Source organism: Polypterus senegalus, chromosome 12 (assembly GCF_016835505.1).
Source record: "Polypterus senegalus isolate Bchr_013 chromosome 12, ASM1683550v1, whole genome shotgun sequence".
Classification (NCBI taxonomy): Eukaryota; Metazoa; Chordata; class Cladistia; order Polypteriformes; family Polypteridae; genus Polypterus; species Polypterus senegalus.
The window spans coordinates 3691054-3719052 of NC_053165.1; the positions used below are offsets into that span (position 1 = coordinate 3691054).

Here is a 27999-nt window from a genome sequence, read left to right on the forward strand (position 1 = left end):
TAAATGATCATGTTGAGCATCTCAGGAGGGAGTGTAGGCGGACTGAATGCAGATGGTGATCAACACATCTAAGAGTGCATTATTACTGTATGGAGATGCTACAAAGAGTATTTATTGCTTCTATAAAAAAAGCTACAGCAAATTATTTATTTAAATTGCTATCTAATCATTACTACAAGTATAACCCAAAGTTTCTGTTAAACACCAAATATCCTCTTTAATAAAACCCCTGTGTGCGTCCAGGTGTCCACGTGTGTGTCTCTTCTGGTGAAGTGCGCATGCGCGGGGCCACACGGCACGTGTTCAGTCTCTTCCTGTGCATTCCCTGTGTGTGCAGAGAGAGTAAGAGACAGACACACAGGCGTGCGCAAGACAGACAGACAGACACACACGCACGCACGACAGACAGACACACACACAGATGGGCGTTCGACTGACAGACACACACACACGCGAGACACACACACACAGAGGCGTGCGCGCTTAAGAGAGACAGACACACACACAGGCCCGCGACAGAGACACACACACACACACACAGGCGCGCGCATGCGTTGTTGCAATGTTTTCTTGGTTGTTTATTAAATTAAGGGTTTTTCAAATGTTCATTTTTTTCCCCTGTGCTTAAAACTCATTAAAAAAAAAAAAGTGTTTTTATCGAGCAGTTCGTAAGGCTATAGTGCAAACTCTTGCAGTGTTAGTTTTCTCTGTTGTTCAAGGTTTTCTTAGTGTTATTCAATGTTTTTACATTTAGTTTACTATTACACTGTGCATTCAATGGTGTAATTAACTATATTTGTGCTTAAAAAAAATATATTTACATACAGTTCATACGGTCTGGAAAGGATTAACTGTATTTACATACAATCTTATGGGGGAAATTACTTCGGTTCATGACCAAATCGGGTTAAAACCAGAGTTTTGGAACAATTACGGTCGTGAACCGAGGTTCCACTGTATTACTGTCAGACAAAATTACAGGCATTTTACAGAAATACAAACCAGTATTACTGAGAGAGAAAATGAAAGGCACACAATACAGTGACGCATATTACAGCCACATACAAGGTCCCTTGCCATTTAATATAGACTGTTCATACTAATGTTTATGCACTACTGTTCTAGCGCCTGTTATTGTAACGGGCTTAATGTCTAGTAGGATAATAAATTTAGCCTATAATGCAATCATTGGCCCTATTCCTGATCAGTGTAAAATATTTTAAACTTTTGTTTGTATTTTTGTTTCCGAAAGATATTGTTGACATTAGAAATTATACTGTCCTTATTTCACAACCTGTTACTGCTCTGCTTTTTATTTGGCATTGCTATCTACAAACATTCAGTGACAATTCAGCACAGAAACTTTTCAGATTAGGTCATCTATAAATTTTGCTTTGTCCAGTTTAGTTACACTAGTGTATAAGACTACTTAAAAGGTAACTGCCACTATATCATCTGATGTTGTTAATATCATTAATAGTTTATTATTAAAATGGTTAGCCAACCAAAACTGCTTTGATAAATCCAATATTAAAAGGAAAAGGAAGAATTCAGATTCTGATTGAAAACCTTTAACCCAAGTTTTACCTTTTTATGAAAGATTTTTGAGAATCCTAAAACTGATCAGTAGACAACATTTATGAATGCAAATCAACTGAATTAAAGACTCCAGATTGGGTTTCACGGTCAAGTAATTACAGAAACATTTTTGGTAAGACAAATGCATGACATATGAAGAGTGGTGTAAATCAGTACTGTATTCTTATCTTCCTGGAACTCCTTTCAGTTTTCAAAACCTATAAACCTATATATAACACTGGGGATCAAGTTATTTTGGTTGATCTTCTGAAAGATCAGGAAGGTCTCCCTAGCAGAGAACTGTCCTTTTTAAGTCTTTATAATAATAAGGGTTCAGTTGCTATTGGCCACTTTCTTCTGTAGTGCTGGTTAGTTATGGACTGCCTCTGGGTTCAGTTTTAGCACCTCTCATTTTTCTATTTCTTTGATGCCACATGGACAAGTGAATGAGAGGAACACTATCTCGTAATCTATGTTAATATGTAACTTTATGTCAGTAAGAAGCTTAATGATAATAAATGTCTTCGTGTTTTAATTAATTGTACCTCTGACAACAGGTGTTGGATGGCAAAAATGTATTTAATCTTAATGGAGTGACGTCTGAGATACTCATTACACTCATTATTGAGCCCAAAGATCAGATGAAGGGCAACTTGGTCACAGTAGGCCCACAGTCAGCCTCTAAAATGAAAAAATTATACGTGATCTTTGACACTGACTTGAACATTTACAGATCATTTGAAAAATGTTACTAAAACTGCATCCTGTCATTCCCTTAACATAAAGAAGGTGAGATCTTTAATTTATGGATTTCAGTAAGACTGATTACTGCAATGCTCTTTAAACTGGCCTACACAAATGTTTCACAGAACATCCACCAATGATTTAAAAAGCAGGTACACAATTGGTGACAATGTCAAATAAAAGAGTGCATATCACTCCTGTTCAAAAGAAATTAAACTGGCTTCCTAAAATCTTATAACTGATAAAGTTTTTTCATTGGTTTACAAGGCCCAACATGGATTAGGTTCTGAATGTTTTAAATGTTGTCCAACTCTATAGCAGCCTAAAATGGTTCTTCATTCTAGTTTTGTTTCTTTTTTAGCAATTCCATCAGCTAATTTTGAATGTGGGGGAGAGAGACTGCATTGGCTTATTATGCACTCTGATTACGCAATGCTTTGGAACAGCAGCTAAGAGACTCTCCTACTCTTAACAGTTTTAAATCTTATGTTAAAAAAGTACTTTTGTTGTTTGGCATTTTCCTGTTTTTAGATTTACTCTGTTTGCTCCTTTTGAAATGACCCAATTTTGAGTTATTACTTTTTAATTAATCTTTGTTATGATTATATGCTTGCTTTTATTGTGTGTGAAGCACCTTGTGGTGCAATTAATGACAACAGGTGCTACAAAAGATATAACAGTATTATTATTAATATATACCATCAACACTACAGCCCATAACTATTAACAACTGAAACATTGAATGTATTGCAAGGCTTGCCATGCTTTCCCTTACAGCAGTGCCAAATGTCGTAAGTGGCAGAGTTCAAGTTTATTGTCATGTGCACAGTAAGGAAACACGTTTCCCTGTACAATGAAATGATTTCTTTGCTGTCCACACCAAATGACAAAACCAACGTATAAAGATAAACATAAATAATAAGTAGCAGATAGATAATAAGTAACAGTGGCAGCATAAAGCATAAAAACAGAAGTATAAAGTGTAATTGTGCAGGTAGATGTGTGATGGACAAGTCCAATACAGTTGTGTGAGGTCGATAGAATGAGGTGCACCACGGTTATAAACTCCAGTCAGTTATTTAGGAGTCTAATGGCCTTGGGAAAGAAAGAGTTCTTTAGCCTGGAAGTCCTGCATTTCATTCTTCTATGCCTCCTACCTGAGGGTAGAAGTCTGAACAGTTCAAAACAAAACAAAGCATCTTGCTTTCCAACGCCAATCTCTGAAACATCTCATGTCTGTTTAAGGTGAGTGATTGCTACCTGCTTTGATGATAATGGCTTATGACTGGGTTAATTTAGCTAGCTACCATGTTGGCTAATGTTACCTGAAACATTACGTTATCATGGCTGACAATGATGAAGATAGTAAACTTTTTCTGCCTGTGCTCCAATTGGAAAAACAAAAGAAATACAAAAAATTGCACTTCAAATATTGTAAGTCCCATTAGAGAAGGGCGTTGTTCAAATAATAAAAATAAGATAATGAATTGTTATTTTGTATATTTTGCAAAATATCCTTGGATTTCAGTCGATAAGAGCAAAGACTTCCTCTTAAAATTCATTTCAGACCCTGTTCAAATTCATTTTGTTTCATCTGCCATATGTTCAGGGTGGCACCATGCCACCTCAGCCTAACTTAAATACCAGGTCATAATCTGAGTGGACTTTGTACATTCCCAAACACCAGGTTACATGAGTGGGCCTGCTTAGACTGGCATTCTGACCAGAACAGGCTCCAGCCCTCTGCAACTCTAAACTAGGTGGAATGGGTTTGAGAATATATTTATATATGTTATGCCTTCCCTTATTCCATGTACTGTACATTACATGCATTGTTGTTCTTGTTTTCATGAGACTTTGCAGGAAAGACCAATTCCCTAATATGGTGGTTCTCAAACGTTATTCTTCCAGGGTCCCTTAGAGAACCACAAGAATATGTGAAGGCCCACATACAGATGACATGATTTTTACTCTCTTGTACTTTTGCTGCAGTCGTGACTAAGGTGCTTTCAACTAACATTTACTAACAAGAGTGTATTTGCTGCTATTATATTACATTTCTGGTGTTTTTAATGACATAATACAAAATTAAGAAGCCATTTCAAAAACATCCTGTATAATTTTATTTTAAAAAAAAGTTATTTTCTGTTAGGCCTGAATTTCTTAATCATAACATAAGCTGTCATTTTTTTTAAATAAATAATAACCAGTAATCACCAAAATACAGAATTTGTCACTATATTTTGATAAAAAAGCTGCTCACTTAGCTTAAGCATTATTTTTTAAATTAAGCAAAATGGTTACACATACCTAAAAATACAAAATCTAAAATATTTTTTAAAATACAGAGTTAATCATTGCAGACCTTTTTTAATAATGTGATTACAGAAGCTACTTGGTTATCCTCAGGATTCAGCACTGAAGCATTTCCATTGGGGACAGCAACATTTAACACGAGTGAAACTGCAAATATATTTTCTCCACATACAACAAACAAGTCAGCAAAAAAAAAAAAAAAAAAGCATGGTGTAGGGCAATAGAAGCAGACAGGTAAGCTGTGGGAGGACAGGAGGCCAGCCATTCCTCTTGTGCAGCTTTAAAAAGTGACAGTGGTGGCGGCAGTGTGCATAAAGTCAGCCTGCCATGCCCTTTGTGAGACTGTCACATCTTTGACATCACGCTAAAACAATACATTTCTGCTGGATCATTACAAGCGGCCCGTTCCCATTCAAACTACAGGTTAGTAGCTGTGGTATGTGCTGCACAGATTAGCGCGAGTGGACTCTGGTGAAGCATTTTAATGGCAGGTGTAAAAGTATTCCAGCTAAACAGGGTCTTGGAGAAAACTGACAGTTGCTGCATGATTTATGTAAAATATTTTGGATAATGATGAAGCAGTCCATATTGAAAAGATAAGTTTGACACCCCTGCTGTAGCTTGATTTTTAGTGATTTCAGTATTTTGCTGAAACTTTCTAATTATTTTCAGTCACCTTGTGTCTCTCCAATCCCCGGGCAGTTTACCGGGGGCCTATAGTAGGCTGCGGCCCCATAGTTGGACAACTAATGTACAACAAAGGCTCAATTAAATTATTAATTCATTCACACTCCTAACCCATCCAGCCAGCTTTCTAATACGCTCATTCACAGCAGAGTTGCTGGGCAGCTGGAGCCTCTCAGCAACCACAGAGCACAAGGCAAGAAAAACAGCTGAACAGAACACCAGCCCATTACAGTAAACACACACACAAGGGTCAGTTTAGCGCTGCCAATCTACCTAACTTGCATGCTTTATCATTCATTTATTTAATTAATTAAGTGGAAAAGAAGCAGCAAGAAATATGCAAGTATCCTCCTCATTTGACAACACAGTGACATTGTACTGGTGGGACTTCCTCAGGAGACTCTGGTCTTTTGACATATGCAGCAAGCTGCTGGAGATGTTTAATCAGTCCGTAGTAGCCAGTTTATTGGTCTGTGACCTCCTGGGGAAGCAACTTGAGATCAAACAGTCCAAAACGTCTGGACAATCATATCAGAAAAGCCTGGTCTATCACTGGGTTAACCCAGGATGCACGTAGAGCTGTCATGGAGAAAACAATGGCTGCAAAATTGGAGGATAACATGAAAAATCCATTCCAGGAGGTGTTCTCTTGTGGCACTATTAGCTACAGGCACTTCCTTGGTGGGCTACGATGCATTTCTGGGGATCTTTTTTTGCTTGCTACTAATCAGGCAGTTCAGTGCTTCCTCCTAAAGTCCCAGACTTAATTTATCTATTGATTGATTTGCCCTATGAATCTGTACCTTTGTTTTTTTATGTTTCTGTATGCAACTACATTTCCCCTTGGAAGTAATAAAGTTTATCTAACCTAAAAAATACTTTAAGTGTGCTCCTCTTACTTTTATCTAAATTCAAAGAAGCAGAAAACTAAGAGGGCACGTATCAGCTGATGTTGGATTTCCACACTCAACAAATGCATTTTCAATCATTTATTGACCTCCCAAGGCACCACCACCCGCCCCTCTGTCCTATTAACTCCACTTCAACAGAAAGTCTGCAGTGCTGATAAATGAAGCAAGTGGCCAAAGTGCAAACTGCTCCAAAAGTCCCGTTGCGACGGACTGTAAACTCTTTGGGAAGCGCTGTTGCTGATATCAAACCGAAACTTTCCCAGGATGCACAGCTTCCAGGAGATGATCAATCACCGTAGCCAGGGGCTCGAAGGAGTCACTGCCGCTATATAATGAGGACGTTCGGGCTGCCTTGCCCTTGACGATCCATGATATTACAGCAGCACTGTCATCACAACTACACCGAGAAAAGAAATTAACTGATCATACTGGAACGCAAGAAGTTATAGGGGTACCAATTTAGACGTTCACAACCACTTTCTTACAAGCCACCGTCACAGTTTCTCCTTAACATGATCCAAAATCTGCTCAATAAGCGCATGCACTCTCACGAAACCTATGGCACACGAACACAGTGGCATCGCGCCCCTAAGCTCCCTGTGCCAACACTTTGGAGAGCTGCCACACTGCTCTGACACGCGTACAGTAAATATTCCCGGGATTCACTTCTTGGCGCGCCATAACAAAAAAGGGACAACATATACATCTGCTACCGGACACCGCGCTACTCGCAAAGAGTGCCAGTCCGACTTTCTGCCCCCTCGCACCGCCAGTCTCGTAAGGTGTCACAAGCTCGTTGCACAAACTTACTATCACCGGCATGGAAAACAGCTGCTTGGAATGCTAACGCATTCAGAGTCCACACAAAGCATAAAACATAATACAACCCTCGCTCTTTTCCTTTCTTGTTTGTTTGTTTGTTTTTTTCCACTCACCTTGTTAAAGTGAAAAAGTGCGAATCTCGACGCCGCTCCGCACACAGCTCTGCTTGCCACACGCGCCGCCATCTTGCCCCGGAAGTGAGACGAGGACACGGCGGCCAGCCGCAGCAGCAGCGCGCCACGTGAACTCCAGTGGGCGCCAAGGTCACCGAATGGCGCAAGTTTGAATGCTGGCGTGGCGGAACGCAGCGCTCATTTAGCGCCATTCAGAATGAAGAAAGGAACCGGTCGCAGTAGTTCGCAAGTAAGGCTTGGTGTTGGTTTGTTTTCTTTTTTTTTAAATAATATTAAATCAGTTCTCTAGTGACTGACGGAGATTTCTAATAAGCTATGACTGACCAACGCAGATGAAGAATTTCCTTCCGGCAACTTTCTTGATTAGCGTAATGCTGCTGCTGATAAAGTTTTTGTTTTTTTACTTAATTACAAACTGCTCGCTTCTAAGGTTCTCAACCGTTGTCTCTTTCCTTCCATAACTGGCAGTCAAAGATTTATGAGTTACAAAGTTTAACCGACAGGTGAGCAGCAACCTCGGGGGCCTCCTTTCCGTTCCTGGAGAGCCAACATGTTTTGCATCAACCCATTTCTTATTAACTAGTCACATTACAGAATAAACTTAATAATACAATTCTCTACCTCTTGCCTTAATTGTATCTTCGGTGTTTAACCCCCCGTGGTAAAGCCTGCTTCTCGGACTCGGTTCGAGGTCGGCGCCTTCCTCATCTCCTGTCTGCTTTTGGGTTTCTCTTCTTGTATGGCGAGTCTCTTGTCCCTTTACTCCTTCCTCCTTGTGTGTCTCACACTCGCACCATCAAAGCCCAACTGACTAATCAGATTTGTTGTAGGGATGGGACGCGCATATAAACCTTAGCATTTTAATATCAATTAGATAGATTAGAAAAAAAAAATTACTTTCAGCAAAATACTTTTTTTTAAAATTCTGGGACAGGAGTTTCCAAATTTTTATAAGCTAAGCCCCCCAATATGTTGTACTACCTGATTGTGGCCCCCCATTAATATAAATCCAATGCTGTGAAGTGGAATGTGATCTTGGCCCAGGGTTTCAACTAACAGCTGGCCCGGGACATGACTTTGGGTAAAAAGCAATTGGTGAACTTTAGCAGACTATTGACGCACATTGTGTGTAATCAAATATCACATGATGTCTTTGGGATAGGGAAGTATTGGAAAAATTTGATGTCGAGAGATTTTGGTGAATATCGACTTTTTAGACCTCCCTGACTTTCTCGTATACGAAGTATAAGGAAAGTTTTGGAATCCTTCAAAAATTCAGTTTAGAAATTTGGATGAATCTCGACATTTTAGACCTCCCTGAGTCCGAAACTGAGTTGGAAATGTGTGTGTGTGTGTGTGTGTAAACACGATAACTTGAGTACACCTTCACTTGGGTCAACCAAATCTTTCATAGAAGTATAGCGTGCAATACGTAGATTTCTATCAACCTTTGAGCTATTTCCTCTAGTTTAACTTTTATTCATGCAGCTGCAGAGTCAGATCTGCACTGGCAATAGGAAGGTTGACGGTTCAAATCCCGTAAATGCCAAAAAAGGACTCCACTCTGTTGGGCCCTTGAGCAAGGCCCTTAACCTGCAATTGCTGAGCACTTTGAGTAGTGAGAAAAGCGCTATAGAAATGCAAAGAATTATTATTATTACTTTTATAATAATTGTTCAATATATTACTAATTTGATTTGATTTGTTGCTAATGGTCCTTTTTTGTGCATAATATAAAAATATAATCATTGTCTTGCCGTTTACTCCTCAAATATCCATCCTCCATATCTGAGTATATCAGAAAGTCGAGGGGAGACCACTCCCAGTTTTTTCTTGGTGTGCCACCATTTTTGGTGTTAAATAGTGAGCTCTTACGAGGCACCACTAAATGTGATATTCCTTTAATCTAAACTCCCTAATATTGCATTTGGGAATTTTACCAAGGGATTATTCATAGTTGTTTTTTTTTTGTGCCTGTCTGAGTTTCTTTTAATTTTCTGTGAATACTTCAAATGCTTTACTTAATGAATTATTTTAAACACCAGTACTGTGATTTGATATGGACTAGCACTTGAAATGGAAGCAAATTACATGCAATACTCAAATGCTGGTATACGTCAACACTCAATCGAAGTGGTGAGGGTCCCCCTTGAAGATTCTCAGAGAGGTTCAGATGCTCACCCTTACTCTAAAAAAATAGATTCCGATACGGTAAAACTTATCAATCCATCATCATGAGGCAGTGAAAGTCGACCAAAGCGGGGGGATTCCCCCTTGAAGATTCTCAAAGAGGTTTCTGGTACTCTATGTTGAAATTGGAAGAGTCACCAGTAATGTGTACCAGTGAGTACTGGCCCACTTCAAGCACTGAAATGGAACAAAAAAAAAAAACAGCCTTTCAAAACTCGTCATTTATAAAATGTATACTGTTGCATAAAAATCCAGATCAAAAACAGGTGCAATATAACTAATACTTCACAAATGATTCCAAGTCATCACAAAAAGGCTGAGCCTGCTTCATGGTTGCGCAGGTCGGCTTCTAGAATCAACTTATGCCGATATGTATTTTTTAAGAATGGACAATGTTTATGAAACATTGATGACTCTGTCCTAAGCAAAAGCTTTCCGCTATCAATAACAGTAAAATAAAACTTTAGATATGTGCACTTGATTATTAATAATTGTTAACTTTCATCTTCATTGTATATTCTTTTGTATTACTCTGACAGTTTCTAAAACTTTTCTGAAAAATGATAATTCAAGTTTACCAAGGTTTACCAAAGCTACAAGTAGTGTAATATTAGTGGATTGGACCAGAGGGAGAGAGAGAGATACAGAGATGCTTTCCAGGTTGACAGAAAAGAACACTCACATTTTACAATGATGCCTTTGTGCATTGTTCCCAGGCAGTCTGTATCCTGGCATGTGTTGGCTCAAGGAAATGTAAGGGCAGGTTGGGGTGAATGAGAGGGAACTACTACATCAGACCCCATGGACAAAGAATTAGCACGGTTGGTGGGCGAGACAGGAGTGCTGACTTGCTGTATAAGCACAGTGACACCGGGCAGTGACACTGAAACACAGCCTAGCATGGGGAGTAGGGTTTGGCTGCTGTAGAACTAACATTTTTTATTTTAAATTAATTTTTTTGTGTTTCCTCACATATCGCACTGGCTGAGAACTGCAGCACTAGTCTATCATAATAAACCAACAAAAAAATAGTGGAATCGATCATAATTTCTTCATATGAAAAATTAATAAAATGATCAAACTGTTATAATCTGTAATAAATTATGACCGTGCAATGCATTGCAGGTCACACTTGGGTACAGACCCATACTCACCCTTGTTTAGAGATATCGGTCAGCTTGACATGTCCATCTGCGGAATGAGAGAAAAACTTCAATGAAAACTAACGGAGTGGGATGCAATCCTAAGATCCTGGAGTTGTGTGGTGCCGGCAACTTTGAGCAGAGGTTCTTCATTTCATTCACATTACAGAGCTACATATTTGTGGTATTCTATCATGCAATTGTACTATTCAGCAACCCACAACTGCGTCCTAGAGCTGTGCAGAGAAAATAACCCCAATCTAGTCTTTGTCTGTGACTTCATGTATTGCCTTAGACCATTTGACAAGTGATTTTTTCACAGCTAGTTAACACATTTATCATGTTGTATTGGCAATGATAAATACTGTACATTTATGAAACAGCAGTTCAGTAGTAATTTGCTAACCCATCACTAGTAGCTTTCATATGCTGATATATTTTAGAGCATGCTCTGTCATTATGAGGTGATGATTTCTATTAAAATTGCTGAAGCATATAAAAATAAGATCCTGACTGTCTGGTTTTATTTTCTATACTTATTTGAAAAGATCACAAGCACATTTCAGTTAAGGTTAATGAAGTCAGACCCTCCTTACCTTTTTTTCCAGCCATTTCTGCATTTCCTGGTCCCCTTTTAACCAATACAAGTTCACAGGATTCAAGAGACTACCCTGAAAGTAATGGGCACATGACAAAACACCACCCTGGACAGCAGGACACATCTGCACTGAGACAAGGTAGGTAGTCTACAGCTTCAGTGATATTTACACTACCTCTGTGACAAGTGTTCAACATGGTGTTATATTAATGGGGGTTATAGCCCAGATTTAAACATGTATTCATGTCAATTTCCAATGTAAGCAAATGTGTACATTTAACACAACCTTGTAGGTTGGAAGCTGGGGGAAGTTTTAGTTTTTTGTTTATCTCCAAAACTAGGGCAGAGAGATTTACAGAATGAAAACCATTATTGACTTACTCAATTGGATATTTGTAAATTAGGATATGTGCAGCTTGAACATCAGTATTAAATTCATTTATGGATAAAAACATTTTGGGAGCAGTTCCAAGATCAATGCATATGTAGCAAAAGTTAAACTCACATTCAAACACAAGAAAATTAACCTTTGAACCATGTGACCAAATCCAGCTAATGCAATCACCAATAGTACTGTTTATTGTTTTAACTTGGACTTTGGCTTCATGGATTTGCAAAAGAAACACTAGCAATATTTATTTACAAATATTAATTGTCCTCACTTATGTAAAATAGATCTTAGAAAGTAGGATAAATAATTTGTTACCACATAATTAAGCAGTTCAGCACACATACTGTATTTATTAAGCACAAATTTGTATCCCAAAAGTTGCAAATCACATGCACATTTTCAAAATGCAATTCCAGTCATTTTCACCAATCGCCAAGTTTGGGCTATTATAATCAATTAATATGTAGGCTTACAGTAGGTCCAGTTCTTTAAATGACATACAAGTAACCATAGCATTTTAGTGAGTTTGGTAATTTAGTCACTAAAGCAGCTTTATGCTTATGGGAAGGTCTTGTTTCAGCGTGTAGAAAATTAAATTAATAGCAACAGAATCAGAGAAATGCAGTTAAATCTGTAAAGTTGTACCTGAGATTCTGACCTTTGCAAAATAACGATATAACATGAAATATAGACGACTCTTGCACAGACTTCTGCAGTGCATTTTGTGTGCATTAGAGCTGCTGTACGGTATCATAGATTTAAGTCATTGTGCACCTGCTTTGTGCGTCTGAAAAGGGCAAATAGGTTAAAGTTAAATCCGGACTCTCAACCATGAAAACATACCTTCTGCTTCTCAAAATGGGACTAGGCTTGTGCCAGTAGACAGTTATTAAGCCTTACCACAATAAAGCAGGGAGTTTTTGGATAGAAACATTTTAAGAGTGAACCAGAACATCCTCCATTGGTAAAATAAAATCAGTAGTGCTTAGAATGTTAATTTCAAAAATAAGCAGGATAGGAAAAGAATATACATTTAATAAACACCAGATCTTTAACCAACCCATTGGTGTCACCAATACCCCCCAGTTGGACCAGTCAGGACCAACGTTATAGTGCCCACACTATACAAGCTTTCCAAATCACTAAAGAATTAATTGGGTAACATTATTTGAATTGGTAGTTGGACAGTTTCAGCCATTTGTTACAGTTAAGGTGTTTTTGGCACAACTGCCTTGGAAAAATTAGGCACTGCCCCAATAATGACTCCAGGTTAGGATAGTGAAAAGGAGTGACATTGAAGTTGGACATTTTGTCAAGGCCAGAAAATCCTGAGCTGTTTTATTGTGTGGTGCGTGCAGCAATTAAAACGTGTAGCCTTTTGTTTATTTATGTTTTATTTTGAGGCCTACCTTGCTGTGAAGTGTTTTATTTAAAATAAATTTGCATTCTTTGTTGAAATAAAAAAAATATCACACTACTTCAATGATAAAGTATGTTATACTTCTTTATATTATAGATGCTGTCTTTGGTGGTGGAGTGATCTGCATGGTTTAATTAAGAATTTGCACGGTTTACATACATGTTACTCACACTGTTTTTAAATAAAAACAAATTTAAACAATTTATTTAAATTAAAAAATTAACTACAACAGTATCTCATAGACACCCACCACCACCAAGGCCCTGGACAATGGCAGTGCAACTGGCTACCACTGGTATTTTTTTGGTTGATTGAATTAGATAAATAGCTTATCTGCACACTAGATATTTGGACACAAATGGTCATCAAAGACCACAGTATGACAGTGTGCTTTTCAATGAGCTTTCTGCAGCTGTTCGTTTTGGAGCGGTGATAGGCAGTATTATAAAATAAGCTAAGTGTTTGCTTTCCTTAGTGCTTTACTTTGTTTGTTTAATGGTCTTAGTAGTGGGCAGTGAGGGTGAGATGTATTTCATCCAGGCTACAGTTTTCAAATAACACATTCCCAGGTAGTTTGGGAGAATTGTTTATTGTGTAGTTTGTCGTGTCTCTTCCACAATCCACTCAGAATCATGCTGAATGGTCTTTAGTTTAAACATGGTTGTGTTTTTTCTGTTAAAAGCAGAACAAATAGTTTAAAAAGGCCTTCATTTCCTGTTGCCAGTGGTACTCAGGTAAATTCTCCTTTCGGGATTTTGTGGTATTTGCCCACCTCTCAAGAACATCAGAGCACTCTCTTCTCACATTTTGTTTCTTCCAGATTTGCCTTCTTCTGCGTAATGGTCAGCCTTCACTCCAAATTCACCTTCTTTCACCAGACTCAGATCAGAGAAAACATGGGGTTACTTCTGGGGTCAGGGTTCACCCATCTCTGGCTACAGGAACATCTGACTGGACGTCCCCTGTACACCCAAACTTCATCAGCTTTAAAAAAATATTTATTCATGTTCAACCCAAAACATTAAGAATTTATATCTTAAACGATGCCCCGCAACTCCTTCCTCAAGTTTGTTTACATTTACATCCCATTCTCTTATAAATAAATATAAATACTTATTTTTGCATCTGAATTGCATTCCCTTTGTCAGTGTGGAACTCTTTCTCTTGTGCATATTTCACAATGGAATTTCCACTGCATTGTTCCATATTAGTGGCGACTTTACCCCAGGCAACCTCTTGCTGCCTGAACACCTTTTCACTTTATACTTAAATCACTTTATAGTGATTTTACTTTCTGAAGGAAAAACAAACATATTCAATTATCTCTGTTGTTTACCCACTTTCTGCTTTTTTGATACCCATATTGAAGATAATCCTTGAGGAGACCCTGAAAAGAGGCTTGGATGAAGTCATATGTTTGTGCCACAAAGGTAAAATGAAAACTGATCCTTGAGAGAAATAAGTTGTTACCAGTGTGTTGAAAGTTAAACAAAGAAGTAATTTCTAAATACCTACCCTGAAATATGAGGGAATGATAGAAATGAATGTTCATATTATGTACAGTGACAGGGCTGTTGGATTGATGAATGACCTGTTGATCCTTTAGAAGAAATCACAAATCTTGAGTACAATGTGCTTAAAGGCTACGAGGAGAGAATGACTTTTACAGAATGGTACAAATGAGTTTCTTTCAACAGAAGGCATTAGACTTCATTGACATTTAAAATGGTGGTAGGGTGTTAGTGTTCGCAGTTAGTGTTTGTAGTAAGGTTGGTGGGTAAGAAGGCTACCTGTTTAATTTTTATGTTAAAAACCTTTAAGTGAAGACAGCGATTTTCACTTTTTATTCCTTCTGTTACTCTTTCTTTGCATGTGTTTGAGCTCTGAAAGGTAAAAAGAGTAATAACAAATAGTAATTCATTCATTCTTTCTGTATCTTGGGTGGTACCAGAGTGGGTACTGTAATAATATGTTAGCTGTCTGAGAGCAATAAATTTATGCTCTATTACCTTTAAGCTACAAAACCAAATCATATCAAACCAGAGCTACTTTCCTGGTATCACAGTGTACACTTTGCACTTTATATTATGTTACATTTGTTGGTTTTCTGTTCAACAAAAAATTACTCAAGTGTCTAGTCTAATTATTGAAAATGACTGTCAATCTGTCTCACGTATACTGTATATGAGTTCACTTAAATATTCAAATGTGCCTGGGAATGCAGAACTTTTCTTGAAAGCGGATTATAAATAATAAATGTTCTATTTTATGCACTTTTGCATTGATACTTTGCATAATTCCTTCCTTTCGTCAAAGCCCTTCTAATTTGACATTAATTCAGATTGGCAGCATTTGCTTGTAAAGGGTACTTGATTGAGGCAAGGAGAAATAAGCACCCTGACATCCTAGAATAGTTAGTATAATCTCTGTACATTAGGCCCAAGGCATAGTGGAATGGAATTAGAATTAGGAGCCATTCATTGTACCCCTCTCTACTGATTCCAGCCAGTGGGCAGAAACAGCAGTACTTTTAAATGGCAGTTAATCCCTTTACTTTGGCACTGATTCTTTTCATTAGTGGGACTTAGAAAGGCTGAATCAGATAGCTGATCAGGTCTACCAGGCTCACACATTTGTAGGCTGGTGCATGTCCTTACTGTATGAGATTCTGATACTTGCACTTAAATTGAAAATAAAAATGTTTGGAAATGCTATTGTAAAAACAGTTTCTCATAAGTGGATAATTTCAAAGAGAAGCTCCAAACTAGTCTTTCCCATTTATCAGCAGTGAAATCTAATACATCCTGATCCATCTTTCTATTAAATTGTTGCTAAACAGGACTGTTTAACCTTTTCACCTTGGTATGCTGTGTTTAAATCTCTTTCCATGGCCTCTCTTTCTCACAGTATACTCAGCAGGTCATTAGCTGCTGGAAGGCACAGCCACAACAAGCAGGAGAATCAAGTACAGTGTACATTGTTAAGAATAGATTGGACTTATGATTTATGTCAAGCCTGAAGGACTGATGACCCATTAGTCCCTATGCTCTCCCCACAAACAGCAACAGAGCGAATCACTCTAGTAGTCTGTTCCCTCAGCTCTTTCATGGGTCTTCTCTTGTGCATATTGCAATGCTGGACTAAAAATCATTAGTGCTATTCGCAGATTTGTTTTCCCAATTTACAAATGCAAATAGGCATACCATTTAAATGTTTCTACACTTGGTACTGGTATTTTATGATTTTTTTTCTTCTTCCAAGATGAACTGGGCTACAATTGTAATAGCAAGGAAATCACACATTAGAATGTGGTAATGTTTCTTCAGCGTTACAGCAGTGGCAGTCTAGATTACACTGTAAGGAAAACGCCCACTGGTCATGTCAAGTGCAGTTGTGCTGATGAAAATGTATGCTTTCCATTTAAAAGCAATGCTAGAGATGTATTTCTATAGCTCATTACCAATAGGTGCCATCTGCATTTATGACTCTGAGGAATGCATCACTTAGGAAACAAGCATCAGCAAAACTGCTCTGCATTTCTGACCATGAGAGAAATGTATGATTTTGTCAAATAACAAAACCATGCAATTTTTAGGGCTGAAAACTAATTTAAATTCCCAATGAACATAACATTTCATTCTTGTACCCAATTAATCCTGTTTCTGGTTGCGGGGCCACCGGTGCCTATTTTAGCAGTACATCCTTAATTCCAAAAAATGTCTTATTTAATTAAACAACACTGTTTGAGCAATAAACTTGAAATACCTCAACCATCCACACCTTCAGGGAATCTGCTTATTTTGCTAAAGATCAATTGGAGCCTGGTAGCATAGGGTCTAAGGCAGGAGCCTACCCTGGATCGGGCACAGATACTGGGCATAACATGCACATCTTTGAATTTTCCAGGATAAAAATCTACGTAGAAATGGTTGACAGTTTGCAAATTCCTTCAATTTGAAATACAAGATCATCTGCCTAAATGAGCTTCTGTGAACCCTGCACACACCCCATTGGTCACCACTTCCAATACTGTCATGGAAAGCAACAGGCTCATAATGGATTCCTGATGTAGCCTGCCTTCATCTTAAAGCTTTTACTGTCTCCTTCTGCTGTCCTGACTGCTTTCCTGTGCTGTACGTTGACTTCACCACAAATAACTCCTCCATATCCAATCTTTCATAAACACCTTAATATGTTTATGTTGTATATATTTTATACAAATAATTTTACTTTATATCATTTGTTTAAATACTTTATCATTATATTTTCATTTGATGTTTTATTGAATGCTGTCATTCTGCGCTGTCAGAATTATTACAAAATGACCTTTTTCTGACAGAAAAAAAAAATGTTTACTTGATTTGTGGACTGTAATTCTGTATTAGAAAATGAAGCAAAAATACAATTGCTGACTTCAACCTTTAGCATTGTCACATTAAAAAACATGGAGTAATGCTTATCACCAAAACAACAACATCTAGCTGTTTCAGCCTTAATCCCAAAGACATGGAGATTATGTTAGCTGTCAGCTCTACATTGACCCTTATGAGTGAGTGTGAGTGTGAGTGTGGGTGTGAGTGTGTGTGAGAGTGCATTGTGATGGAACACCAGCCTATCATGGGCTGGGTTCCTGCCTTGTATGTTATGCTAATGGCATCATCACCAGCTCCAAATGATCCAGACTTGTTCAAAGGAGTTGGAAACTGAATGGATGAATATTTAAATGACAGTGTGTCATGGAGGTTTGGGGGCATGGTGGTGATGTGGTTTGCAATGCTGCCTCATGGATCCAGAGTCCTAGGTTTGAATTCTGTGCTTGGTGCTGGTCTATGTAGAGTTTGCTTATTCTCCTCTTTTTTTTCTTTGGGCTTTCTTCCATGTACTCTGATTTTCCTCCTATATATCCCTAAAGACCGATGTCAGGGGGCTTGGTGTCTCCAAACTGGTCCCAGTGTGAGTGTGGTTGTACATGTATATGTGTCCTGTGATGGGCTAGTGCCCTGCTGAGGGTCTTGTTCTGCTTTGTGCCCAGTACCATCAGGATAACCTCCATGCCCTCACAAACCTGAATTGTATTATGTTTAAATAAGTACAGTAGCATTGAAAAGGTTAGAATCGCCCAGAAAGCTTCATGTTTTTGATAGAATTTGTTTTAATTAAGATACCATTATGTTGAGTTTAAAATATAGCCAAGGCAATCCTGATTGTTACAGGTAGCTGCTTGAGATGACTGATTTATAATTTATTAATCAGTGACTGCAAAGACCCATTTTCAACATTCATTATTCCAGTCAGTCAGTCAGTCTTCAACCCGCTATATCCTAACACAAGGTCACAAAGGTCTGCTGGAGCCAGTTCCAGTCAGCACAGGACGCAAGGCAGGAACAAATCCCAGGCAGGGCGCCAGCCCACCGCTGGGCACACACACCCATACACCTAACACAGACTAGGGACAATTTAGGATCGCCAATGCACCTAACCAGCATGTCATTGGACTGTGGGAGGAAACCCACATAGACACAGGGAAAACTTGCAGATTCGACGCAGGGAGGACCTGGAAGGCGAACCAAGGTCTACTTACTGTGAGGCAGCAGCGCTACCACTGCGCCCATGTGCCACCCTTCATTATTCTAGTGGCGGCAGAATTGGCACTCCGACCACCATAAAAATCCTCAAACTGTTCCATTCCATCTGAACTAGTGTGGTGCTGAGGTATCACCCATTGCATGGATGCACTCGGGTCCTAATCTGGGATCCTGAGTTGGTTTGTCGTGTGGTGGGTGTGGCAATGCACTGTATCAGCGCCTGCTCCTAACCTCCCTCTCTCTCTCTCTCTCTCTCTCTCTCTCTCTCTAATGATAAACTCTCTTAGCTCATCCTTAACTCATCGTATTTGAATGCTAATTGGCTATTAGAGAAACCTTTGTAACCGTGTTAGCACAGCTGAAACCTGATATTCTGTTCAGTAGAGCAAGTCAATTGTTTTTCCTTTGTTTGAAAGTTAGTGGCATTCCTAAAATTCGGTTCTGGGTTCAAACATGGCCAAAACAAAACAGCTCTCCCTAGAAACTTATCAGTCTATTGATGTTTGTGAAATGATGGTTATTCATGTGTCAGTTTGCCAAAATAGTGAAAATTTCATACAAAGGTGCCCATCAGTTTCTTGAGAGAAGTTGCAGACAGAATCTAACCAGGAAAGAAAAAGAATTGTGAGGTCCAGATGCACAACATTATGTGAGAGTGTGTAGTTTAAGAAACAAATGTCTTATGGGTCTTCAGTTGGATGCTTCTTTAAATAATTCACAATAAATACCACTGTCATCTTTTATGTGGGCATTGGTAATGTGGTTAGTGCTGCTGCCTCACAACACCAGCTGCCCAGATTCCTCTAGTAACCAAATCACCGTCTCCATATAGTTTGTGTGCATGTCTGTTTTCACATCCCAAACACACGAGTTTTAAATTAATTGGTGTCTAAAATGGCCTGTTGTGAGTGAGTGTGAGGGAAACTAATGATGGACTACCATTCTAGACAAGGCTGATTCTTACCTCCATCTTTTTCTTGCCTGAGTAAGTTGTAACTGCCTATAATGTTGTATTTAAATGAACAGGTTTAGAGACTGGATAAATAACTTGTTTTATTTTCACAAAGTATTATACAACTCTACTGTATCTCAGTCGTTGTACTTTTTTTTTTTTTCATAAAGAGGGTTTTTTTCTGATTGAAGTTGTTGCTCTTGAGATACTGTCTGCACAATAACAGTTGTCAGTTGCTGTGAACTGCATGAGATGTGTGTGCTGTGGCTCTGAAGTGTGCACAGCTGATTGGCTCCTCTCTGTCCCGCTGTCTATTATTGATTTTTTTTGGACACCAGACATCATTGTGAGTGTTGGATTCAGAAGACTGCATCTTTATGAACATGCCAGATGATGTGACAAATGCATAAGTGAAACCTGGACATATTACAACACCATTCTGTCTCTTTAGTTTGAGCATTAGATCAGCTCATAATGAGATCAGACCATTCATTCCAACAAGCTCACCAATCCAATTCATGGTCTGAAGTTCTTTAAAGAGCTGTTCTTTACCACACTGCTTGGTAGTTTATTCCATGTGTCTATTGTCCATTGTGTAAAGAGACATTTTGTAACGTGTGAGAAATTTACTCTGAACAGGTTTCCAACCATGCTGCCCATGTTCTTTTCAAAGAATTAATTTTTACACGCTCAACCAGGTTTCTTATTCCTTAAATGGAGAATGTTCTGCTTCTTCAAACTTTCCTTATACCTTTCAGTCCTCCAAGTGAGACCTCAGTATTGATTTATATACCTAATGTATAACCTCTCTGTGCACATCGCGTTCTACAAGCAGAAATCCTGTTTGCTACATTGATTGCTTGTATATACAGTACTGTCTGAATGCAATTAACCACTAGCTAGAAGTAATCTGTTCTTCTTAATGGTATTCACAAAATAAATATATATTAACTTGTTAAATATTAATTAGGGAATGATCTGGATTAAAACCAATTATAAAATTAAATATTCGGTCGTTTATCATGCCATAGTAATATACTGTAGAGTACATCTTCTTACCTTACTGTTTATAGTGTCTGTGTCATCAACGACTTTTCATCATGCTTTGTTTTTATGGTATAAATGGAGTTATCTAATGCTATAAAATCTTCAGAAAAAGTGCAATCTGACATGCGTTGGGGGCTTGGCAGTAATAGAAAATTAATACCTGATGAACAAAAGCACTTGTTAGACTCCATATAGCCCCACATTGTGTATGAAAGGATGGTTCAGCCATACTGATCATTTTACCTACTTGAACAAGAGTTTTCAACGAATGAGCCTCAGAACCAAATATCAGTGGGGGAAAAACAGATTAACAAGACAAAGCTATCAGAAAGTATACAGTGTGCATTTCACTAATGCTTGCAAAGTGGCCATACTGTCATAAATGACTTCCCTTAATTATGAACTTCAAATAGGAAAAAGTGAATGAATTGTGTTGTCTTGGCTGGCATGTAGTGGCTGCCTTAATGTTTTATTTCTACTTGAATGGAAAGTAAAATTGAATCATCTATAAATATATTAATCTTTTTTTAGCTTTAGAAACTGAAATGTTCATAATATTTTTGTGTAATCCATCAGTTTATTTAGTAAAGATTACAAAAAAAGTTTGATATTGATTTTGCCTATAGAACAATTTCAAAATACTGTACAATACTTTGCACAAGTCTGATATGTATATTTTATTTAGATTATTTTTATAGTTATTGCATAGTGGAATTAATTGTTTTTCAGTATAAATCAATTTGTTTAATCATATTTTAAGTTTAACATTGTGCTTAAAACTGCAAAGAGTGATTGAATGGGCTTCTAATTAGTTTTAGGTGTTCATTCTGTGTATGCTTTTTCAGTGTGTAAAACAAAAAAAAAACAACTGCTCTTTGAAAAGCAGAAGGAGAGTTTCCTCTGAAGCTAGAATTGCTCTTGAGGCTCTAAATGGTCAAGTGGTCTCATTTAGCCAGAGGTTGAAATCTCTTAGTTGCTTGCATACATCTCAGTATGAAGCAACACAAAACTACTTACTTACTCCATAACCTGTTGGAACACATGCAGACCCTCACGGGGGTCCTCCAGACAAGGCGACTACAATCTGTTTGACCTCATTAGCCACCTAAATTCTTCTTTCAGATAATGCACTGGTGACTTCCAATGTTGTTCTCTGAGAATTTATGTGAGCTTATTGTAGTACTAGGGTGTCCTACCATGTTAGTCCTTATGAATGTAGTGAGAAGTCAAGCAAAATGACACCTTTTATTGGCTCCCTAAAAAGATTACAATATGCAAGCTGTTGAGGCAACTCAGGCCTCTTCTTCAGGCAAGATGTAATGCATTTGAGTTTATTGTACAGATAGCAGCAAACCAAGACAAAAATGGAGATAAAGCTATTATCCTTGGGCTGGTGCTGATTGTTTCCTTGGGTTTTCAAAGAAACTAATGAAAACTGAACATTCTTATCACCCCTAGAACAATGTGAAACTCATTCATAGAGATTATGAGACATCTGATAAGCCAAAGTCTCAACAATATCACAGCAATTAGGGTTAGTATTATTAAGTGCTCCATTAGTGATTATTATTACAATTATTATTATTGTCACTTTTTGTCATGAATTGGAGCTGAGATCATACTAGGCCACTTCTTTTTCCTTCTTAGCTCTCGTTGACCTCTCTAAGAAGCAAATGTTAGCCATTTTACAGTCCTTCTTAAAACTTGCGTTTTTCTTTTTGTTGTTTTTAGGACATTTTTGTGAAATCCTTCTTTTTCTGTTTGTACCACATGAATTTTTTTTGTCAAATCCTGTATTTTGTATGTTGAATTCCTGTTTAGGTTTGAGATGCTGCTTAAATGTTGATTTTTGTTTCAGGTCAGGTCAGCAAAAGCTACGAGTATTTGGCTGTTTCAACCGCTCAGTAAGATGTCATTGGTTCCACCACAGGTCTTCTACTTAATAAGTTCATTGTAGTTTTTAGAATATTTGAAGGTAATCGTTCTAGATTCAATGTAAGTGATTTTGTTATTATCTCTACTGCTACATTCTGACTGTCTTTGTTTCAGAATGTTTGCAGACCACAGAACCCACAATAGACACTGGTCCGGTGCTGAATTTAAATCACCTAGGTTTTTCACCATTGTGGATCAGATCATTAGTCCATTGCTTAAAGCAGTCGCTTTCCCAGTGGGAGTCACTAATCTGAACATAGCATGTAAAGTACATCTAATACATATTCGGTCCTTGTTGTTTTTATTCAGCTATCCAGTGTAGCTGTAACTGAACATTGCATTGCTGTCCTTTTCTAGTGTGCCATGCTTGGCTGATGATTTATTCTTTTCTGTTCAATTAACCTTTCCTCTTTCTACTTTCTGGTCTGCGTAGCTCACATCACCAGCTTGCCTGGACTGATCTCACCACCAGCTTCTCTGCCTCGTTTTAATGAGTAAATAGATCACTTCAGTTGAAACATATCCCAGTCTGTAATTACCTTGAAAATCACATCCTAGTATCAGTAAGAAGCGGAAAGTTCTGGCATCTTAAAATGATGCCCTTCTTCACACTTACACAAATCGGTGCAGACAGAAAAAATAAATCCAATAATTGTTTCATTTCTGTGTGATACTCGCAGATACAGGTGTGGATGACCTGGTTTTTAAATTGTGAAGCTTGCTATGTGACATCCAACAGTTTTAACTCTTTCAAGGACATTTACAGTAACAGGTGTTGCAGGTACTGTAGTTTAAAAAATGCAGCTTCTGTCTTTTAGGAGCATATGAATGGATGCCAATACAAACGTATATTGTGCAAATGTAAAGTAACAAAAATGAACAAAATAACCCTTTTTGCATAGCAACTATTTATAATGAACATCATTGTCTCAACGAGCTTTATGGGCAAAGATATTTACTTTTTTAATTATTATAAAAGACTTTGGTTTCCTGGTGGTGTAGTCTCTGTCTACATCTAAGAAGTACAGAGAGTTGTCTGTTTTTATAGGGCAGACTGAGGGGTTCGCAGATTTACAACGACGACAACCTACAGTATACAAAGACACATCTCTTCATACTTTTTAAGTGATGTGTTTAAATACATAAGGGAAAGGCAATTGGCAAGAACAAGAAGACATTTAAAATTGCAAGAAAAAAATACAACTGGGGGCACACAGGACCTTTGGGAAGTCGAAATCGAATCCTTCCAGCCAAGGCACACTTGTTAACCAGCAGCTTAACAGGCAGTTTTCAGCATACAACAGAGGAGGTTGTAGCTGCTGATTGAGGTTACTCCTATGATGGCACGACACTCACTTCTTAAATTGATAATGCAACTGTGTTCCTTGTGCTCTAAGGCTCTGTTTCTAGGCTGAGAGGAGTAATTTGGTTGGCGTAACAGTCGTGGCATGCATCAAAGCAGACCGATAAGAAAACAATGAGAATGGAGAAAATGCTCGGAACAGATGGTCATGATGATGGACTCAATTATAATACTCAAAAATACAAGACAGACATTAATTTAAAATGAACAGTCACACAAGAAACTCCAGTGAGAATATGCTGCACAAAAGTAACAAGCCTTCAGCCCTCATTAAAATAATGACACAGATAGGGCACACTTTGTATTGTCAGGTAGAGTGATCTAAAGTTTGAAGGTTTTGCAGACATGCTCATCTCCGCTGCAGTTGTTTCTTTATAGGCACCCATGCATAAAGCACTGGTTCCCTTTAACTTTTTCATTGGTATTTATTTTATTTTATATCTTTACACTAATGAAACCAAAAGAACGAGAGCAAACGCACATGAGAACAGGAGAAAGTAGTGTCTGACCTTTTACAGCAAAGTCAAGGAAAAGAGTTGCAATTTCCCCAGGAATTATTTGGCCACACCATGAGCCAGGGTGGTTTCCCTGGGTCAGGTTTATTTTTTGTTTGTGTAGTTAATCTTTTTGTTATTATTCGTTATGCTGTTAATACTTTTTTTTGGTTATATTTTGTCTGTTTTGAAGTTATGAAATATTGATTTGTGTAGTAATTCTGCTATTTATTGTGGTGGCGACATTGCATAGAAAAGGTGGCAGCTGACATCACCAGGAAGTTCTTTGCTTGCAGTGTTCAAAAGCAGTCTCTGTGTGGCTGAAATGAGTTCTATTGTTAGCTCAGGATGCAAAGAGATTGCTTCTGAGCTGGACATTGAGTTCACAGCTGACCACATGCTTCATAGTTGGAGTCCATGGCAGTTCACCAGTGAATAATAATGTACCAAATCTGGATCTTCAAGATGTGTCATTCAAGCTGGTGAAAAAGAAATTTGAAGGCACAGGAAATGCAGTGTACTGTGTTACCCAAAAAGCTGGCTGCATGGAATGAAACAGTGAGAAGAAAATCCAGTGATGCACTTGCTTAGCATCTGGTGGATTCATCTGGCACCGAAATCTTAGAAGAAATGGTCTTGTAATGCATGTTGAAGCAGAAGAAATTTAGAGTATGAGTTAAAAACATGGAGTGGCAACAAGTGCATAGAGTCTTATTTAGCAAAGAGTTCACAATTGTAATTTTTGGATCACAAATATGCAAGTATGTCAGAGGTAGTGTTGTTAAGGACATTTGTAAAACACATTGTCAGATCTGTCGTGGTCACTCCAGTACTGTGGAGAATCTGGTCAGAATCAATGGAATGGGGACTGATGAAAAATATATACAATGATTTTGATGAATGATTCTGTACCTTTGGGGAAAATTACTTCTTGGCAAAAAGTAATCTTTTAGTATGATATCAACTCCAAGGAACACTGAAAACACATTTGAGACTTACTTGGAGAAGAAGTCTGCAGATGGAGCATGGAAGTATGATGAGTCAATTGAGGGGACCTTTTTACAGGTACGCTGTATGGGTAGTAGAGGAGTGGAACAGCTGTTTATGTAGTTTCTATTTTCCTTTCTAGAATTGAGGGGCATCAACTGGAAGATGATGTGTCACTTCTGCTCCACTCAAGGTTCAGCCCCTTCCGGGCATCATATCCTGACAGAATGTCATCGGATTACCTGCAGACCAAAGGGGGAGCAGACAGCACTACTGCAAGATCTGTTTCTATTAATCACCGTGACAGTGTTGATAAGGATGGCACGCTGTTGTGTTTCCACCGTCTTATTTTTATTCAGTTTTGTTCAAAGAAGTGGCAAGTAAATGGATTTACCTGGTTAGAGCTGCAGACTTTCTTCATCCAGTAAATTGTTTAAAATAAAATAAAATGACAGTCACAAAACAGTGAGTATGTCCTTGCTATTCGTATACCTGGTCGACTCTAAAAGGTGGCATTATCACAATATTATTGTTACTCCGGAACTGTTACCATCAGCACACCTGCACTTCCAGTTTTGTGAAGCTGACTAATGATTTTCACATTAGCACAATTTTATTTGATAAGACCAGCTATCTTGGAATTATACCAGTCCAATTATTTTCAGTGTGATTTCACAGCGTGTGATTGAAGCTCATACTGAATGTGCAGACATAAAGCTTCTGAATTCTGCACAGTTATCCAGTTATGAGAATCTGGTATACCACCTAATTGGTGTCAAATTCTGCAAATAATAAGTACTTTTAATGGTACTATGTATTTTATTTATTCATTATTTGTGAAGAAATTTATGTTTACCATTTGGCTCATTAGGTTGTCACAAGTTTTTGAAATCACTAGCTCTTTGGGGACACAATCTCAGTTACCAAGGTCGTGTGAGTGTGCTTTGTGACGTTGTGTGTCTTTAGTACCAGTGCCACATTAAAAGCCTGTCTGAGTTGTGCCTAAAGGTAAGGCAAAATCCACGAGAGGGTCTTTCCTAGATCATTGCAGTTACCTAAACATTTTTAGGTTTTTGGATGGGGGCTACGTTTCCATTTTTCATTTCAGTATTTGTTGAACCGTTTCTAGTTCTTTGTCATCTGACCGGTGCTTGTTATTTTTGACAGATCACTACTAAGCATCTCTGTTATGATTTGTTTCTTTTTAATTTTTGCTCTATCTTGTATGGATTTTTGGTAGCCTATGGGAGTGTTTTGTATGGGGATTCATTTTTATCATTGTTTTTTGGATCTAATGTCATTTTTAACAGTGTTAATTTTTGTTACTCTTTTATTCTTGACTGTGACCTCTGTTAATGGTGACATCATTGGATATGACAGTATAAATATACCAGCACTTGATGAATAAACACGTTGGTGAAAAATGATCTTTATTAGTTTAAATTACATTTAAGTTGTCAAGTCTTGTTTTGGGTTTCCTACTTTGGCTTTGTCATGAAACTAATCCTTTTGGTTCTACCTAAACCTTAGATGTTCAAATTCATGCTCCTCATTTTAAAGATTTACCTTGTTTATTCCACTTTCTACCCTGTCCCTGTCCTCAAGTGATTTGTTTACTGTTTAGAATCCTAAATTTCAAAAGCCCTCTGTCAACATACTTTTATGTTTAAATCATAAAATTGACTTTGTGATCTGCTATCCAGTATCCTAGACTTTAACTGAAACATCACCTTCAAAGTCAGAGTTACTTTGTAGGACTTTACATTTTATTTGCCGCCTCCATCTGACTCTTCCAACTTCACCAGACAGATGGACAGTTTGGTGATTTACTCTAAAATTCTTTGATATGAAGCAGAAATTAGGTTTGGCTCCTTGATGCCAAGTAATCAATGCCCTGAGGCAGTAAAGGACACCCAGACCATAACTTGGCCTCTACTGAGTTAGACTGCTGTAATCAGTTTATTATTGGGGTGTATGATTGATGCAGCATATAGTGGGACCACTGAAACGTAGGAAGTTCTACAGCTGATTGTTTTTCTTTTGACATTCCTCACAAGGTTATGTAAATGTGCTTTGCGAAACGTCAGCTGGGTATCAATATTCATATGATTAGGTAGTGTTCTGTGTCATGCTTCTCTTCATCAAACTATGTGTCTAACGTCAGTGCATCAGTCTATTCCAAGAACCTTTTTAGTCCAGACTTGGGACCTCTCACTCTCTGGTCTGTTGACCAGGTGTGGTTGTCAAGAGTGCTCTGCTGTTGAACGTTCAGACACACTTACCAGTTATGTTCCTGCATTTGAGTTTCAGCAAATGCCATCTAGGATTTCTTTCAGTTGTTGTCCATCCAGTTTTTTCTTTTGTCTGTTTTATCTCATTTTTCCCTAGACTGTTCTTGCAGGATTGTCTTGGAGGGGCTCTCAGACCTTCATAGTTGATGTGGTGTGACTCCAGAGCTATTAAGGATAGTTTTGTAACCATCTCGACACGATGAGCATTCGTTACTGTAGAACTCTTCATCTTGACTGGCTGTGATGAGCTTCTAAAGTCAACTTGATGAAAACTGATGAATAAAGAGACGGTTTGTGAGCTTCCTACAATACAGCGCTGACCCAAATCAGCATTCATATACTAATTGAAATGAGAATATTGCTTATTGAATAACATTTTAAAGTAATAATTATCACTATTTTGTGTCTTTCA

The 27999-nt window shown here is 38.0% G+C and overlaps 1 protein-coding gene and 1 long non-coding RNA gene across 2 annotated transcripts in view; one reads left to right on the plus strand and one right to left on the minus strand.

The window, feature by feature from the left end:
- suclg2 (succinate-CoA ligase GDP-forming subunit beta) overlaps positions 1 to 7273 on the minus strand; it is a 145106-nt gene extending 137833 nt beyond the window's left edge. The window contains exon 1 of the mRNA XM_039770849.1: positions 7172 to 7273. Coding sequence (XP_039626783.1) covers positions 7172 to 7243 — 72 coding nt within the window. The 5' untranslated portion in view covers positions 7244 to 7273. The remainder of the gene's footprint in view (positions 1 to 7171) is intronic.
- Positions 7274 to 7307: 34 nt separating this feature from the next.
- LOC120540250 lies at positions 7308 to 26684 on the plus strand. Its single transcript, XR_005635781.1, has 3 exons — positions 7308 to 7421; positions 11133 to 11261; positions 25439 to 26684. It is a non-coding gene; the product is annotated as an uncharacterized LOC120540250 (long non-coding RNA).
- Positions 26685 to 27999: the final 1315 nt, after the last annotated feature.